Source organism: Salmo salar, chromosome 03 (assembly GCF_965601325.2).
Source record: "Salmo salar chromosome 03, fSalSal1, whole genome shotgun sequence".
In the NCBI taxonomy this organism is placed as follows: domain Eukaryota; kingdom Metazoa; phylum Chordata; class Actinopteri; order Salmoniformes; family Salmonidae; genus Salmo; species Salmo salar.
The window spans coordinates 74,359,614-74,378,398 of record NC_138293.1 but is presented as its reverse complement, the minus strand read 5'-3'; the positions used below and the strand labels follow the sequence as shown (position 1 = coordinate 74,378,398).

The 18,785-nt window shown below is 43.8% G+C and overlaps 1 protein-coding gene across 2 annotated transcripts; it reads left to right on the top strand.

The window, feature by feature from the left end:
* Positions 1–73: 73 nt before the first annotated feature.
* On the top strand, positions 74–11,702 carry nucb1 (nucleobindin 1). 2 transcript variants are annotated; one of them, XM_014193842.3, is made up of 13 exons: positions 74–243; positions 761–893; positions 1,034–1,141; positions 2,311–2,443; positions 2,527–2,630; positions 7,618–7,803; positions 7,921–8,011; positions 9,530–9,588; positions 9,682–9,774; positions 10,788–10,877; positions 10,957–11,130; positions 11,260–11,374; positions 11,495–11,702. In XM_014193842.3, the coding sequence occupies exons 2-13, from the start codon at positions 765–767 to the stop codon at positions 11,581–11,583; spliced, it is 1,371 nt and encodes a 456-aa protein (XP_014049317.1). In that variant the 5' UTR covers positions 74–243; positions 761–764; the 3' UTR covers positions 11,584–11,702. The 2 variants fall into 2 exon arrangements, with proteins under 2 accessions (XP_014049317.1, XP_014049318.1); XM_014193843.3 differs by having other exon boundaries at positions 112–243; positions 764–893.
* Positions 11,703–18,785: the final 7,083 nt, after the last annotated feature.

The following is an 18,785-nucleotide window of genomic DNA, read 5'->3' as shown; positions in this document are numbered from 1 at the left end:
AACTAGGAAACTCGAAACTAGCAAACTCGGAAATTTACGAATTTCCTAGTTCCGAATAGTAGTTGAACGCGTTATAACAACGGACGGGACCCATACGATCGGTCACACACTGTCGCTTCTTTTTGACGTCATTTTCGGCTGCGACGCAAATACATTTTTTTTTTCATTTCGGAAAGCTTTCGGTAAAGGACGTTAGCTGGCTAATACAACGGGCAAGAATTAGCCACCGATCAACAAGTAACGGTAAGCGAGAATCCCTCATGTCACACCGAGTATACATAATACTACATTTGGCCTGTTGGCATTGCCAGACGTTTTCTAGAGGGATTCGCCCATTTAATATGAATGGGGGATGCACGATGGATGGAAGCCTCTCTCTCATCCGTAGCTAGCTAACGTTAGCTAGCTAGCTTGCTGTTGTTCAAGAGGGCGGTAGTGTCTTTGCTGTTGCGTGTTGTTGAACTTTCTACTGAAAAGCTGTATATTGTCACGCGAAATCAGAGCGTAGACCTTTCATTCAGCGAGGTTTCGCATTAGCCCACACTGCGTCACTAGCCCACAGTATCTGATGGTCAGTCTGCCAGTTCCGATATAATGTCCATGCAACAGGATACGCCTCCTGTGATGTGCTTCTGTCTATCAGATGTCAGCCGTCAAACATCATTCAGTTGATGTTCAGTACCAAATGACAGATAGCTGAATAATGTCTGAATATATAATTGACATAGACAGATCTTATATGTTCATACTTCTCTTGCAGCAGGATGAACCTGGATCCTGGCTGGCTGCTGCTCCTATCCATCTCTCTGGAGGTTTGGTCAGTGCCCCTCGACCGCAATGCAACCCCCCAGGAAGCACAGCCTCCCCAGGAGGACAAACAGGAGGATAATGTGGTACGCCTTTGTTTTCTGTGTGTGTGTGTGTGTGTGTGTTGTCTGTGTGTGTATTCTTGTGTGATGTCATATGTGTGTGTGTGTGTGGTGTGTGTGTGTGTGTGTGTGTGTGTGTGTGTGTGGTTGCCTGTCCGTTGCAGGACACAGGCCTATACTATGACCGGTATCTGAGAGAGGTGATTGAGGTGCTGGAGACAGATCCCCACTTCAGAGAGAAACTCCAGACTGCCAACACAGAGGACATCAAGGTCTGTCTCTCTCTCTCACTCTCTCTGTTGTTTCTCCCCTTGTCTTATATTTTCTGACCTTTCTGACCTTTTATTCGTTTTTCAAAGTATTAACTCACTAAGTACCCCCTCACCTCCTTGTGTAGTACCTATAATGTTACACAAGTCATCTATAGTAGGGATTGGCACCGGTTATTTGAATATCTGAATAGACTTTAGTATTCAATTACTTAATGGTCTATTTTAACAATGAAAAGGCTTGGTCTAAAATGCCATAAAAGTATCTATGTGACATTGCTACATAGCCTACAAGGATAGACCATTACATTAAACATTTTAATAACACAACAGTTTTATGACAGTTTTTATGAGTGCGGCCCATAAAGAAGATGCTCTGGTAGACTTCACACGTGTAGCTTGTTGTTATTGTTGGTCAGTCAAAGTGGCGTTAGTCAGAGGCTCAATGTGTAGCAAAGGAAGTGGGAGATTTCTAATCAATGCAAAATAGAATAACAATTATGGAATTAAATTGGCTAAATGAGAAGGAGTAGGCTACAATGATCAACCAACATGTAGGCTGTTGTTTCATATGAATGGAGTTGTTGTAGACAATTACGAGGAGTGCAGAAAAATAGATTCAATTAGCCTTTCTACTGTAGCCAGCTAGCTGGCTAACTTAGCTGGCTACTGTAGCCAGCTAGCTTCTTTACAACGATTTGGTTCAGTCAAGACCGGTACTACCAGATGGTATGATAGATAACTTGTTGCTGCCATAGGTTTTATAACTAGCACGAGTCGGGTTTGTCTACTTTTTCTCTCTCCCTCTGTGCCACACACAGACTGTCACACACCGGCCCCTGCTCCTCTCTCGCACCTCACTTACCCTTCTGCTGAAACGCGTAGGGTACTGTTTTCTTTAAAACATGTATTTTGACAATCCAGGTATCCGAAGAAAAAAAAAGAATATTATTTGAATATTGAAATAATTTAAAATGCCCATCCCTAATCTATAATGAACATACTGTATGTCGAGTATGTATAAATTCTTTGTCTATACATTCTGTCTGTATTCTGTCTATGTTCTGTTTATTGTGGCAGCACCAAGTCACTGGGTCAAGTTGCTGGTACATGTACAGTAAATGTCCTTGGTGAATCTGATATGTGTCTGACTGACTGTCCATCTTCTTCAGAATGGTCGTCTCAGCAAGGAGCTGGACCTTGTGGGGCACCATGTTAGAACTCGTCTGGATGAGCTGAAGAGACAGGAGGTGTCTCGCCTCAGGATGCTGCTCAAAGCCAAACTGGACAGCACCAACACACAGAGTGAGGGTTTCTAAAGGCCTGGAAGACCAAGCTTATATATGTTTTCTCAGTCACTTGTTAAAACCCCTCTGTTTATCCCCAAGGTTTACAGATGGACCATGCCTCTCTGTTGAAGCAGTTTGAGCACCTGGATCCACACAATCAGAACACCTTTGAGGCCAAAGACCTTGAGCTGCTCATCTCAACGGTAATGCAGTGAGCATAGAGTCCAGGGCCTGTATTTGTATTCATAGAACATCTAAGACTAGGTGCAGATCTAGGATCAGTTTAGCCTTTTCAAATACAATTTTCTTGGTACACATACACATTTATTGTGTACACACACACACATATTTATCAGATGTTATTGCGGGTCTAGCGAAATGCTTGTGTTCCTAGCTCCAATAGTGCAGTAGTATCTAACAATTCACAACAATACACATACATCTAAAAGTAAAAGAAGGGATTGAAGAAATATATAAATATTAGGACGAGCAATGTCTGAGTGGCATTGACTAAAATACAGTAGAAGAGAATACAGTATATACTGTACATATGAGATGAGTAAAGCAGTATGTAAACATTATTAAAGTGACTAGTGTTCCATTATTAAAGTGGCCAGTGATTCCATGTCTATGTATATAGGGCAGCAGCCTCTAAGGTGCAGGGTTGAGTAAGCGGGTGGTAGCCGGCTAGTGATGGCTATTTAACAGTCTGATGGCCTTGAGATAGAAGCTGTTTTTCAGTCTCTCAGTCCCAGCTTTGATGCACCTGTACTGACCTCGCCTTCTGGATGATATCGGGGTGAACAGGCTGTGGCTCGGGTGGTTGATGTCCTTTTTAGCCTTCCTGTGACATCGGGTGCTGTAGGTGTCCTGGAGGGCAGGCAGTGTGCCCCTGGTGATGCGTTGTGCAGACCGCACCACGCTCTGAAGAGCCCTGCGGACCATTTCAGATTTAGTGATGTGTACGCCGAGGAATTTGAGGGTACTATGGTGTTGAAAGCTGAGCTATAGTCAATGAACAGCATTCTTACGTAGGTATTCCTCTTGTCCAGATGGGATAGGGCAGTGTGCAGTGTGATGGCGATTGCATCGTCTGTGGATCTATTGAGGTGGTAAGCAAATTGATGTGGGTCTAGGGTGTAAGGTAGCGGTGATATGATCCTTAACTAGCCTCTCAAAGCACTTAATGATGACAGAAGTGAGTGCTACGGGGCGATAGTCATTTAGTTCACAGTTACCTTTGCTTTCTTGGGTACAGGAACAATGGTGGACCTCTTGAAGGAAGTGGGGACAGCAGACTGGGATAGTGAGAGGTGGAATATGTCTGTAAACATTCCAGACAGCTGGTCTGCACATGCTCTGAGGACGCTTCTAGGGATGACGTCTGGGCTGGCATTCTTGTGAGGGTTACCACGCTTAAATGTCTTACTCACATCAGCCACGGAGAACGAGAGCCTACAGTCCTTTGAAGCAGGTCGTGTTGGTGGTACTGTTATCCTTAAAGCGGGCGAAGAAGGTGTTTAGTTCGTCCGGGAGCAAGACGTCGCTATCCGCGACGTGGCTGGTTTTCCCTTTGTAATCTGTGATTGTCTGTAAACCCTGCCACATACGTCTCGTGTCTGAGCCGTTGAATTGCAACTCCACTTTGTCTCTGTACTGACGTTTTGCCTGTTTGATTGCCTTATGGTAGGAATAACTACACTGTTTGTATTCGACTATATTCCCAGTCAACTTGCCATGGTTAAATGCAGTGGTTCGCGCTTTCAGTTTTGTGCGACTGCTGCCATCTATCCACGGTTTCTGGTTTGGGTAGGTTTTAATAGTCAGTGGGAATAACATCCTCTATACACTTCCTGATGAACTCAGTCACCGTCAGACCAGCGATTACTAGACCTTAGCACAGGTACTTCCTGTTTGAGTTTCTGCCTATAGGAAGGGAGGAGCAAAATGGAGTCGTGATCTCATTTGCCGAAGGGAGGGTGGGGGAAGGCCTTGTAGGCATTTCGAAAGAGTTGCAGTGGTCTAGTGTTTTATCAGAGCGAGTACTACAATCAATGTCTTGATCGAACTTCGGTAGCGTTTTCCTCAAATTTGCTTTGTTAAAATCCCCAGCTGTAATAAATGCGGTCTCAGGATATGTGGTTTCCAGTTTGCATAAAGTCCAGTGTAGTTCCTTGAGGGCTGTTGTGGTATTGGCTTGAGGGGGAATATACACGGCTGTGACTAGAACCGGAGAGAATTCTCTTGGGAGGTAATACGGTCGGCATTTGAATTTGAGGTATTCTAAATCGGGTGAACAAAAGGACTTGAGTTCCTGTATGTTATCACAATCACACCATGAGTAGTTAATCATGAAACATACACCACCGCCCTTCTTCCCTGGGAGTTCTTTATTTCTGTCTGCGCAATGTACTGAGAACCTAGCTGGCTGTATGGACGGGGACAGTATATCCCGAGAGAGCCATGATTCCGTGAAACAGAGTATGTTACAGTCCCTGATGACTCTCTGGAGGGGGGTCCTTGCCCTGAGCTCATCTACTTTATTGTCCAGAGACTGAACATTAGCGAGTAATATACTTGGAAGCGGTGGAGGGTGTGCAAGCCTCCTAAGTATTCGGGAAAGTCGTATTCCTGGTCGTAATGCTGGTGAGTTACCGCCGCTCTGATTTCCAAAAGTTATTTCCGGCTGTATGTAATGACACAAAAAACGTTGTGGGCTAATAATGTAAGAAATAACACCCAAAAAAACGAAATACTGCAAAGTTGCTTAGGCGCTAGAAGCAGGGCTGCCATGTCTGTCTGTTGACGCCATCTTTTATCATAATTAATGCGATTATATTGGGTGCTAATCCTAGATCAGCATTCCTACTCTGGAATGCATTATGAATATGGGCCCTGATTCTTATCTACTTGTATCATAACACTGGAGTTGATGTACTTCATTATCCCCTCATCCTTGTCCTCTGTCTCCCTGCTAGGCCAATGTACATCAGTATCCCCCTCATCCTTATCCTCTGCCTCCCTGCTAGGCCAATGTACATCAGTATCCCCCTCATCCTTATCCTCTGCCTCCCTGCTAGGCCAATGTACATCAGTATCCCCCTCATCCTTGTCCTCTGTCTCCCTGCTAGGCCAATGTACATCCGTATCCTCCTTGTCCTTTGTCTCCCTGCTAGGCCAATGTACAGTACCAGTCAAACGTTTGGACACACTTACTCATTCAAGGGTTTTTCTTTATTTTTTACTATTTTCTAAATTTTAGAATAATAGTGAAGACATCAAAACTATGAAATAGCACATATGGAATCATGTAGTAAACAAATCAATTTTATTTTTTGATTTTAGATTCTTCAAAGTAGCCACCCCTTTCCTTGATGACAGCATTGCACACTCTTGGCATTCTCTCAACCAGCTTCAGGAGGAATGGTTTTCCAACAGTCTTGAAGGAGTTCCCACATATGCTGAACATTTGTTGGCTGCTTTCCCTTCACTCTGTGGTCCAACTCATCCCAAACCATCTCAATTGGGTTGAGGTTGGGTGATTGTGGAGGCCAGTTCATCTGACGCAGCACTCCATCACTCTCCTTCTTTGTCAAATAGCCCTTACACAGCCTGGAGGTGTGTTGGGTAATTGTCCTGTTGAAAAACAAATAATAGTCCCACTAAGCGCAGACCAAATGGGAGGGCGTATCGCTGCAGAATGCTGTGGTAGCCATGCTGGTTAAGTGTGCCTTGAATTCTAGTGTCACCAGCAATGCACCATCACACCACCTCCATGCTTCACGGTGGGAACCACACATGCAGAGATCATCTGTTCACCTACTCTGCGTCTCACAAAGACACGGCGGTTGGAACCAAATATCTCAAATTTGGACTCATCAGACCAAAGGACAGATTTCCACCGGTCTAATGTCCATTGTTCATGTTTCTTGGCCCAAGCAAGTCTCTTCTTTTTGGTGTCCTTTGGTAGTGGTTTCTTTGCAGCAATTCAACCATTTAGGCCTAGTTCACGCAGTCTCCTCTGAACAGTTGATGTGTCTGTTACTTGAACTCTGTGAAGCATTTATTTGGGCTGCAATCTGAGGTGCAGTTAACGCCAATGAATTTATCCTCTGCAGCAGAGGTAACTCTGGGTCTTTCTTTCCTGTGGCGATCCTCATGAGAGCCAGTTTCATCATAGTACTTGATGGTTTTTCAGACTGCACTTGAAGAAACGTTCAAAGTTCTTGAAATGTTCCGGATTGACTGATCTTAAGGTAATAACGGACTGTTGTTTTCTCTTTGATCAAATGCATTAAGAAGGAAAGAAATTCCACAAATTAACTTTTAACAAGGCACACCAGTTAATTGAAATGCATTCCAGGTGATTACCTCATGAAGCTGGTTGAGAGAATTACAAGAGTGTGCAAAGCTGTCATCAGAGCAAAGGGTGGCTACTTTGAAACATCTCAAATACATTTTGATTTGTTTATCACTTTGTGGTTACTACATGATTCCATATGTGTTATTTCATAGTTTGTCTTCACTATTATTGTGCATTGTAGAAAAAAATTAAGGAGTAGGTGTGTCCAAAATGTTGATTGGTACTGTACATCAGTATCCCCCTTGTCCTCTTGTCTCCCTGCTAGGCCAATGTACATCAGTATCTCCCTCATCCTTGTCCTCTGTCTCCCTGCTAGGTCAATGTACATCAGTATCTCCCTCATCCTTGTCCTCTGTCTCCCTGCTAGGCCAATGTACATCAGTATCCCCCTCATCCTCGTCCTCTGTCTCCCTGCTAGGCCAATGTACATCAGTATCTCCCTAATCCTTGTCCTCTTGTCTCCCTGCTAGGCCAATGTACATCAGTATCCCCCTCATCCTTGTCCTCTGTCTCCCTGCTAGGCCAATGTACATCAGTATCCCCCTCATCCTTGTCCTCTGTCTCCCTGCTAGGCCAATGTACATCAGTATCTCCCTCATCCTTGTCCTCTGTCTCCCTGCTAGGCCAATGTACATCAGTATCCCCCTCATCCTTGTCCTCTTGTCTCCCTGCTAGGCCAATGTACATCAGTATCCCCTCATCCTTGTCCCCTGTCTCCCTGCTAGGCCAATGTACATCAGTATCTCCCTCATCCTTGTCCTCTGTCTCCCTGCTAGGCCAATGTACATCAGTATCTCCCTCATCCTTGTCCTCTGCCTCCCTGCTAGGCCACTAAAGACCTAGAGAACTACGATGCAGAGAGACACGATGAGTTCAAACGCTATGAGATGCTGAAGGAGCACGAGAGACGGGAGTACCTCAAGGGTCTAGACCAGGAGAAGAGAGAGAAGGAGGAGAAGAGGATGCAGGAGCTGAAGGATAAACACCGCAAGCACCCCAAGGTCAACGCTCCGGTGAGAGAGACAGACAGAGAGAGCGAGTAAGATCGAGGGAATGCTTTTTGTATGCAAGACCAGTAGAATGGAATTTCTCTCTTTTCTCTCTCCCTTTCTTTTCTATCTCTCCATCAGGGCAGTGTAGCTCAACTGCGTGAGGTATGGGAGGAGACTGATGGACTGGACCCAACAGAGTTTAACCCAAAGACCTTCTTCAAACTGCATGGTCAGTTAACCTCTCTAGGGAAGGTGGGACGAAATCGTCCCACCTACGTAACAGCCAGTGGAATCCTGTGGCGCGTTATTCAAATACCTTAGAAATGCTATTACTTCAATTTCTCAAACATATGACTATTTTACACCATTTTAAAGACAAGACTCTCGTTAATCTAACCACACTGTCCGATTTCAAAAAGGCTTTACAACGAAAGCAAAACATTAGATTATGTCAGCAGAGTACCCAGCCAGAAATAATCAGACACCCATTTTTCAAGCTAGCATATAATGTCACATAAACCCAAACCACAGCTAAATGCAGCACTAACCTTTGATGATCTTCATCAGATGACACACCTAGGACATTATGTTATACAATACATGCATGTTTTGTTCAATCAAGTTCATATTTATATCAAAAACCAGCTTTTTACATTAGCATGTGACGTTCAGAACTAGCAAACTTCCGGTGAATTGACTAAATTACTCACAATAAACGTTCACAAAAAACATAACAATTATTTTAATAATTATAGATACAGAACTCCTCTATGCACTCGCTATGTCCGATTTTAAAATAGCTTTTCGGTGAAAGCACATTTTGCAATATTCTAAGTAGATAGCCCGGCATCACAGGGCTAGCAATTTAGACACCCACCAAGTTTAGCCCTCACCAAAGTCAGATTTACTATAAGAAAAATGTTATTACCTTTGCTGTTCTTCGTCAGAATGCACTCCCAGGACTTCTACTTCAATAACAAATGTTGGTTTGGTTCAAAATAGTTATGTTCAAATATCCTCTGTTTTGTTCGTGCGTTCAAGACACTATCCGAAGTGTAAAGAAGGGTGACGCGCACGACGCGTTTCGTGACAAAAAAATTCTAAATATTCCATGACCGTACTTCGAAGCATGTCAACCGCTGTTTAAAATCAATTTTTATGCCATTTTTCTCGTAAAAAAAGCGAAATATTCCGACCGGGAAAGCGTGTTTACGTTCAAAGAGAGCGAAAATAAAAACATGGGGTCGCCTCGTGCACGCGCCTCAGTCTGATTGTCCTCTGATAGACCACTTACCAAAGGCGCTAATGTTTTTCAGCCAGGGGCTGGAATTACATCATTCAGCTTTTTCCCGGGTTCTGAGTGCCTATGGGAGCCGTAGGAAGTGTCACGTTACAGCAAAGATCCTCAGTTTTCAATAAAGAGAGTCAAGAAGAACAAGAACTTGTCAGACAGGCCACTTCCTGTAAGGAATCTTCTCAGGTTTTTGCCTGCCATATGAGTTCTGTTATACTCACAGACACCATTCAAACAGTTTTAGAAACTTTAGGGTGTTTTCTATCCAAAGCCAATAATTATATGCATATTCTAGTTTCTGGGCAGTAGTAATAACCAGATTAAATCGGGTACGTTTTTTATCCGGCCGTGTAAATACTGCCCCCTAGCCCTAACAGGTTAAGCTGCACTCTACTATTACATGATAATGACATTTTGTATGTGTTCAAATAATGTTTATTTTCCTCCCTGTAGATGCGAATGGAGATGGTGTTTTAGATGAGCAGGAACTAGAGGCCCTCTTTGCCAAAGAGGTAACGCACATTCCCCTCACGTGTGTGTGTGTGTGTGTGTGTGTGTGTGTCCGTGCGGTATAGTAACAGCTCTCTCCTGCCCTCTACCACCAGCTGGAGAAGGTCTACGACCCAAAGAATGAGGAGGATGATATGATGGAGATGGAGGAAGAGAGGCTGAGGATGAGGGAGCATGTCATGAAGAACGTTAGTATTGTTTGGATTTCTGTCCTTCTCTGTTTTAACCCTCCATTCCTGTTTTTCCTTGTTTCTGTGTCTTTATCCCTCTCTCCTCTCTCTGTTCACCTCTCATCCTTTCACTCTCTCTGTTCACCTCTCATCCTTTCACTCTCTGTTGGTTCACCTCTCATCCGTTCACTCTCTGTCAGTTCACTCTCTGTCAGTTCACTCTCTGTCAGTTCACTCTCTGTCAGTTCACTCTCTGTCAGTTCACCTCTCATCCGTTCACTCTCTGTCAGTTCACTCTCTGTCAGTTCACTCTCTGTCAGTTCACTCTCTGTCAGTTCACTCTCTGTCAGTTCACCTCTCATCCGTTCACTCTGTCGGTTCACTCTCTGTCAGTTCACTCTGTCAGTTCACTCTCTGTCAGTTCACCTCTCATCCTTTCACTCTCTGTTGGTTCACCTCTCATCCGTTCACTCTCTGTCAGTTCACCTCTCATCCGTTCACTCTGTCGGTTCACCTCTCATCCGTTCACTCTGTTGGTTCACTCTCTGTCGGTTCACCTCTCATCCGTTCACTCTGTCGGTTCATCTCTCATCCGTTCACTCTGTCGGTTCACTCTCTGTCGGTTCACCTCTCATCCGTTCACTCTCTGTCAGTTCACCTCTCATCCGTTCACTCTCTGTCAGTTCACCTCTCATCCGTTCGCTCTCTGTCGGTTCACCTCTCATCCGTTCACTCTGTCGGTTCACTCTCTGTCAGTTCACCTCTCATCCGTTCACTCTCTGTCAGTTCACCTCTCATCCGTTCGCTCTCTGTCGGTTCACCTCTCATCCGTTCGCTCTCTGTCGGTTCACCTCTCATCCGTTCACTCTGTCGGTTCACTCTCTGTCGGTTCACCTCTCATCCGTTCACTCTCTGTCGGTTCACCTCTCATCCGTTCACTCTGTCGGTTCACACTCTGTCGGTTCACCTCTCATCCGTTCACTCTCGGTCTGTTATCTATTACTTTTTTCAGATGTTTTCTGTTTTGACAGGTGGACATCAATCAAGATCGACTCGTCAGCCTGGAAGAGTTCCTTAAATCAACAGACAAGAAAGAGTTCAACAACCCTAAAGAATGGGATGTGAGTGAGGGAGGTTGGTTGGGTCGTTTTCTAGTTTGTGTGTTGAGTCATGTCAGACTCGTCTTCCCCATCCCTCCAGACTTTAGATGACACCAAGCCGGTGTTCACAGAGGCTGAGCTCCAGCGGTTTGAGGCGGAGCTGCGGACTAAGGAAGAGGAGCTGGGTAGGAGGGCGGAGTCTCTTCGTCAGGAGCAGGATCTGCTGAAGGAGAGGGGCAAGGCCCTGGAGGCCCAGAGACGAGAGTACCAACAGGTGGATAGCCATACTATGAACAGCCAAATACTGTAGAATAAGCCATACTGTCACTATAACGATTATATCTTCAATGAAATATGAAACTATGAGTAGCCGTATGATGAAATGTTTGTCTAATTCTGTCAGGCAGTACTAGAGATGTCTCAGAGGAAGGAGAAACAGGCAGTGGAGGGGCAGCCTCCTACGGGTCCTAACGGAGAACTACAGTTCCACCAAGAGATGCAGAAACTGGAAGATCAAGGTGAACGGGATAGACGAGATAAAAAGGGCGGGGATGGAGTGAGTTGGGGACATTTTTGCTTTTGTTTCATCTGAAGGGTTCTTTCAGTAATGGAATGTTCTCTCTGGCGCTCTCATTCAGGTGCTAAAGCTCCTGTTGAACAAGAAGTCCAAGAGGCCCAGAATAACCTGCCTGCAGAACCACCACAGAACCTGCCCATACACACCTAATGCAGCACCCTGATACATATAGGGTTGCAATGGAAGGGTATATTACTGGAAACTTTCTAAGTTTACCAGTAAACTACCATAATTTTTGTAACTTTCAAGGAATATATGGAATTTTATCAGATGACATCCAGTGTTTTTTTTTTGGTACTTCAGATTATCACAGGTGTTTGTGAGCGTGGTTACATGCGCACCATAATTTGATTTTGTTTAAAACATTTACATGCTTTGCAAGAAGAACGATTTCTCTAATAATCCTGTTTACGTCTGAAATCAGGCTACTGATGGGACTTCAGATAAATTCAGAAAATCAGCAATCTAAAAAAGAAAATTGACCACGGTGGCCAAACCTTTTTGATTCTGAGTTGGGACATATAAAGTTTGTATGTGAAAACAATTTCTAATATGCATACTTTGTTTTTCCAAATTCACGCATAAGAGGGAGTCTTGCGCTACCTGTGCTGCCTGCAAAGCAAATACACAGCTAGAATGCAATCATTTCAAAGATTTCCTAGAAAACCAGATGTTTTAATCAGCGTATGCTTACTTAGATTTTGACCGTACGCCGATTCAAGATAAGCAGAGTAAGGTGTTCACATGACTATTTTCATACTTGGCCTACTGCCATAATCAGGTTAATATCGAATTATTAGTGTGCATGTAAACATACTCATGAATTATCTCTGGCCCTCTGTGTGGCCTTATCAGATGTCAAATATATACAATAACTAAATCAGATGACAAAGCTGTAAAACATCCTAAATATAAACCATCAACGTAGTGAATGTCATTGGTGTTTAATATCAGGGTTTCAGAATAAAATATCCTTTGTTTCTTTTACACACTTTTTTATTTTACTATGTCAATATGTCTTTGTTGTAAATATTTTGAGGTCAAACTGGTGGCAGTTGTGAAAAAATACAATAGTTTGTGGAGGGAATTGAAAACAATGCAATTGTTGATTAGATGCTTTTCCAAAATTATTTTGGCTATTTTTCTCTTGAACCATATAGTCTATCCACTAGAAACTCATGGACATCATGGTCACAGATATACAAAATGTTATACTATATATGAATAACATTTCTTTAGTTCAAGTATAAATCACCAAAGTTACCATAGATCACCTGTTATTTACCAAAATTACGGAGGATTCCAGTAACTTTGGTAAAATAGTGGTAGCTGTGCAACCCTAGATACACACATGCTCTCGCAGGAACACATCTCTTTCACTGACACGCATATCCAGATGGGTACAGCAGATGACATCATATAGCACAAGCGCACAACCCCAGTCAGTCAAGCACATCGTACCGTCCCCTGGCACAGTCCTGGTGTTTACCTATCTCTGTGGTTTACATTTGATCTCAATAAATTATTCAACTCAATGGACCTAGCCTTCTTCATTTTTAAATTCTCTGTCATGCCTGTGAAATGACTGTCTATAGATATTCTGCCCTTATGTTGTCTGTCTGTGTTGTATACCTAGCTTACTATTTCCACTCCCCCCCCCCCCCCCCCCCCAAATGTCAAATTTCTGATTTGTGACCCCTGACCCTTTCCCAGATGAGGTACATTGTTTGAATATTTAATTCCCAATCCCTTCTGCCTTCATACTCCTCTAGTTGACCTTTGACCTCTCGTGCCAATGACTCATTTGTCTATTGGTCACTGGGATCTTGCATGCTTCTGTACATTGTTGTTATTCCAGCCTTGACCCCTCTGTCATCACCCTTCTTATTTGAAATGTATTTTAAACATTCTGATGTAGTAATGAATCCCTTCGGTGTTTCTGTACTGTGCTCTCTCTTTTCCTCTGCTGTTGTCCAGTGGTATGGTTCCCTGGGGAGTATGTGCTCATTGTTGTTGTCTCCCATGGAATGGGTCCCCTGGCACACAGTGCATTCCTACCCTGCATTCCATTTCCCTGACCCCTGGTGACCTCAATGATGACCTCACTGCCCCTTCTTTCTGGGTGGTGATACAGCTGTTAGCTGTCAATCACTCCGCTGCTGGTGATATCACTGCTCAGGGATGGACATATCTGTGTGTTTAGCAATGTCCTTTTTCTTCAAAATGTTTTTTTTTTTTTATTCTCAGTCTGGTAGTAGGTGAGACAAGTATGTGACAACATAAAGGAGAGACAGCTGGATGTAATCTTAAGTTATGAGCAACATAAGTTCTATATGTGACCATTTTGAACATCTACAGTGGGGAGAACAAGTATTTGATACACTGCCGATTTTGCAGGTTTTCCTACTTACAAAGCATGTAGAGGTCTGTCATTTTTATCATAAGTACACTTCAACTGTGAGAGACGGGATCTAAAACAAAAATCCAATCACATTGTATGATTTTTAAGTAATTCATTTGCATTTTATTGCATGACATAAGTATTTAATCACCTACCAACCAGTAAGAATTCCGGCTCTCACAGACCTGTTAGTTTTTCTTTAAGAAGCCCTCCTGTTCTCCACTCATTACTTGTATTATCTGCACCTGTTTGAACTCCTGTTACCTGTATAAAAGACACCTGTCCACACACTCAATCAAACAGACTCCAACCTCTCCACAATGGCCAAGACCAGAGAGCTGTGTAAGGACATCAGGGACAATAGGCAAGCAGCTTGGTGAGAAGGCAACAACTGTTGGCGCAATTATTAGAAAATGGAAGAAGTTCAAGATGACGGTCAATCACCCTCGGTCTGGGGCTCCATGCAAGATCTCACCTCGTGGGGCATCAATGATCATGAGGAAGGTGAGGGATCAGCCCAGAACTACACGGCAGGACCTGGTCAATGACCTGAAGAGAGCTGGGACTACAGTCTCAAAGAAAACCATTAGTAACACACTACGCAGTCATGGTTTAAAATCCTGCAGCGCACGCAAGGTCCCCCTGCTCAAGCCAGCGCATGTCCAGGCCGGTCTGAAGTTTGCCAATGACCATCTGGATGATCCAGAGGAGGAATGGGAGAAGGTCATGTAGTCTGATGAGACAAAAATAGAGCTTTTTGGTCTAAACTCCACTCGCTGTGTTTGGAGGAAGAAGGATGAGTACAACCACAAGAACACCATCCCAACCGTGAAGCATGGAGGTGGAAACATCATTCTTTGGGGATGCTTTTCTGCAAAGGGGACAGGACGACTGCACCGTATTGAGGGGAGGATTGATGGGGCCATGTATCGCGAGATCTTGGCCAACAACCTCCTTCCCTCAGTAAGAGCATTGAAGATGGGTTGTGGCTGGGTCTTCCAGCATGACAATGACCCGAAACGCACAGCCAGGGCAACTAAGGAGTGGCTCTGTAAGAAGCATCTCAAGGTCCTGGAGTGGCCTAGCCAGTCTCCAGACCTGAACCCAATAGAAAATCTTTGGAGGGAGCTGAAAGTCCGTATTGCCCAACGACAGCCCCGAAACCTGACGGATCTGGAGAAGGTCTGTATGGAGAAGTGGGCCAAAATCCCTGCTGCAGTGTGTGCAAACCTGGTCAAGAACTACAGGAAACGTATGATCTCTGTAATTGCAAACAAAGGTTTCTGTACCAAATATTAAGTTCTGCTTTTCTGACGTATCAAATACTTATGTCATGCAAATTAATTACTTAAAAATCATACAATGTGATGTTCTGGATTTTTTTTAGATTCCGTCTCTCACAGTTGAAGTGTACCTATGATAAAAATTACAGACCTCTAAATGCTTTGTAAGTAGGAAAACCTGCAAAATCGGCAGTGTATCAAATACTTGTTCTCCCCACTGTATATGGTTGGACAACATGCAGTACCAGAGCAACACAGCAGATGATGGTAGACACTGATCAAACTGAGTGTCCCTCACACAGATTTATGTAACCGTTTTTCCTTTTTTATCTATAAAGGAATCATCTTTCAGCTTTGATATTTACAGCTCCTCGCCTCCATCTTGGCGTTTGGGAGGGTGGTTACTTCATGAGTTGGTTATGGAAGTGACCTGTGTTACCTTGTTCTTATGTGTCCAATGTCCATAGCCTGAGGCACAGCACAGCCTCTGTTCTCATGTGTTAGTTCTCTGGATAGAACAACTGACTGTCTCTCTGCCTGTGACCTTTGGAACCCCCAATGAACCCCACTGGAACCTGAATGAATCACCAGATAATAATAGGAAATGATACCATTATGGAATGATCCTAGTATTAGATATAGTGCTGATGCTGCTGACACGTCTTCACCATCATCTCCAGATCAGAGACTCTGTCACATTTTCAACCTCTCCCTGTCTGAGTCTGTAATACTAACATGTTTCAAGAAGACCACCATAGTCCATGTGCCCAAGAACACTAAGGTAACCTGCCTAAATGACTACCCACCCGTAGCACTCACGTCTGTAGCCATGAAATGCTTTAAAAGGCTGGTCATGGCTCAAATCAACACCATTATCCCAGAAACCCTAGACCCACTCCAATTTGCAACGATGAGACAGCCTATAGGGAGGAGGTCAGAGACCTGACCGTGTGGTGCCAGGACAACAACCTGTCCGTCAACGTGATCAAGACAAAGGAGATGATTGTGGACTACAGGAAAAGGAGGACCGAGCATGCCCCCATTCTCATCGACGGGGCTGTAGTCGAGCAGGTTGAGAGCTTCAAGTTCCTTGGCGTCCACATCACCAACAAAGTAACATGGTCCAAGCACACCAAGACAGCTGTGAAGAGGGCATGACAAAACCTATTCCCCCTCAGGAGACTGAAAAGATTTGGCAGGGTCTTCAGATCTTCAAAAGGTTTTACAGCTACACTATCGAGAGCATCCTGAGAGTTTGCATCACTGCCTGGTATGGCAACTGCTCGGCCTCCGACCGCAAGGCACTACAGAAGGTAGTGCGTACAGCCCAGTACATTACCGAGGCCAAGCTTCCTGCCATCCAGGACCTCTATACCAGGCGATGTCAGAGGAAGGCAACTAAAAATTGTCAAAGACTCCAGCCACCCTAGTCATAGACTGTTCTCTCTGTTACCGCACGACAAGTGGTACAAGAGCGCCGGTACTAGGTCCAAGAGGCTTCTAAACAGTTCTACTCCCAAGCCATAAGACTCCTGAACATCTAATCAAATGGCTACCCAGACTATTTGCATTGCCCCCCCCCTCCCCCTTTTACTCCACTGCTACTCTCTGTTATTATCTATGCATAGTCACTTTAATAACTCTACCTACATGTTCATATTACCTCAATTATCTCGACACCGGTGCCCCGCACATTGACTCTGTGTACCCCCTGTATATAGCCTCGCTACTGTTATTTACTGGTGCTCTTCAATTATTTGTTATTCTTATCGTTTCCTTTTTTTTTTTGTATTTTCTTAAAACTGCATAGTTGGTTAAGGGCTTGTAAGTAAGCATTTCACTGTAAAGTCTACACCTGTTGTATTTGGCGCATGTTTTTTTATTTTATTTTATTTGTAATTAGGCCATGGTGCAGTATCCATATTTTCCTGCAGAGGAAGACATTGAGTCAGTGCAGAAACAGCACTAATGTGGAAAGATATGGACACAGAGTTCTTTCTGTCATTAGCCTCACTCTCCTATTGAGAGCTTTGTAGAAAAAGACCCATACCTTTGGGCTGTTTACCAAACCAATATGCCTACAGATCAATACAATTTAATTATGTCCAGTTCTTCACTTTAATCCTGCAGATGGGCTTTCTGTCAGACATTTTGCTGAGCTTTCACTAATAGTCCTTATTCAGATAAAGGTAGTTTAAAAAGCACATACATTTTCCAATTCCCAGTGTGTGAGTGAACTTCTCATCTGGTCTGGTGTCTTCTGAGGGGAGGCATCAGTGTCAGCCAGTCCTCTCCCTGCAACAGCAAGGTATAGGACAGAGAGTTGCTGAAACGTATTATGTCATATGTGTCCTATCTATTGTCACTATCTGCACACTGTGGAATCTCAGAGAGCAAGTCTTTGGAATAATCACAGTATTTGTGATTTGGCATGAGTTGGACGAGGGATTTAAATGTTGATAATGGGCAGATCAAGTGTCTTTTCAATAAGGTCTTTGGCCAAAGAGTGGTGGATTACGAATGTATCTTAAGGAAAGAATAGAAAGGGCATCATGGGAGACAGGGACTGAGGATCTGTTTGGCTCTCTATGAGGTCAGACTGCTGCCACCTCTGGTCTGACCCTGACTTTAGTGTGACCTGGAAGGAGAGAGGGAGAGAGAGGGGTGTGCGTGTGCGTGTTTTATATGATAAGCTATGCAATGGACACACTTTTCTGTCTGACAATTATTGTTCTTGACATCACATCTGTACTTATCTGAAGTGGGGACCCACAGACTTACTCAGACTATTGACTCATTCATTCTACTAAGTGTCTCGATGATGCAATAGCTTTCTGTCTCTTCTCCAAAGAAAAGATTATTGCCTATTTGAATGCTCTCTCTGTGCATTACAATGACATCATCCTCTAAGAGAAAATTACGTCATCCCTTCCGGGACCCTTCTTACCGCCCCAACCAATTGAGCTGAAACCAATTTCAATTTTTCCTATTGGCCCTGCCAGTTCCAGAAAACGCCTTCTCTTGCCTTCGGTTGGTTGTAGTGTAACCGATGCCCTGTGGTGATTGGTGTCAACTGCACATCTGTCTGTGCGTCCGACCATGAGAAGAATACAGAGGTGGAGATGACTAGCGGGTAGTTTGGATTTGACATTTATAGACGATTTGCATTTCTGTAGAAATACGTTCAAAATCCATCATATACACAGTTGAATTTAGAAAGATCTGAAAATAACAGTCTTTCATCATAAACCATATTTAGGCCTAAACATTTAACGACCCACTCTGCACAACAAAACATTAAATGGTGAAATATGTTGAAGACAAAAAGGAATATTTGTGATATACATAGTTTATTATGGGGAGTCACGGTCAAAAAGCCAGTGTGAACAATAGGTGAGTTTTGAGCCGTGAATGACGCAGTTCTCATACTAGACACCAGAGGGGGAGAATGTTTCACTGTTGCCGACATTATGAGGCTGTAGAAGTTATTAGTCCTTCTCTGATTTCCATACATGTCGGGTCTAACGTTGAATGTGAGTGTAATTTTAATGTGTGTCAATGTAAAATGAAATCGCGACTGTGCCCTCATGAGTGTGTGCGTGCGCGCTCCCATGCATGATCAATTAATTGTATAGCCCCGCGTGCGTGAGTGGGCGCGTGAGAGCTGC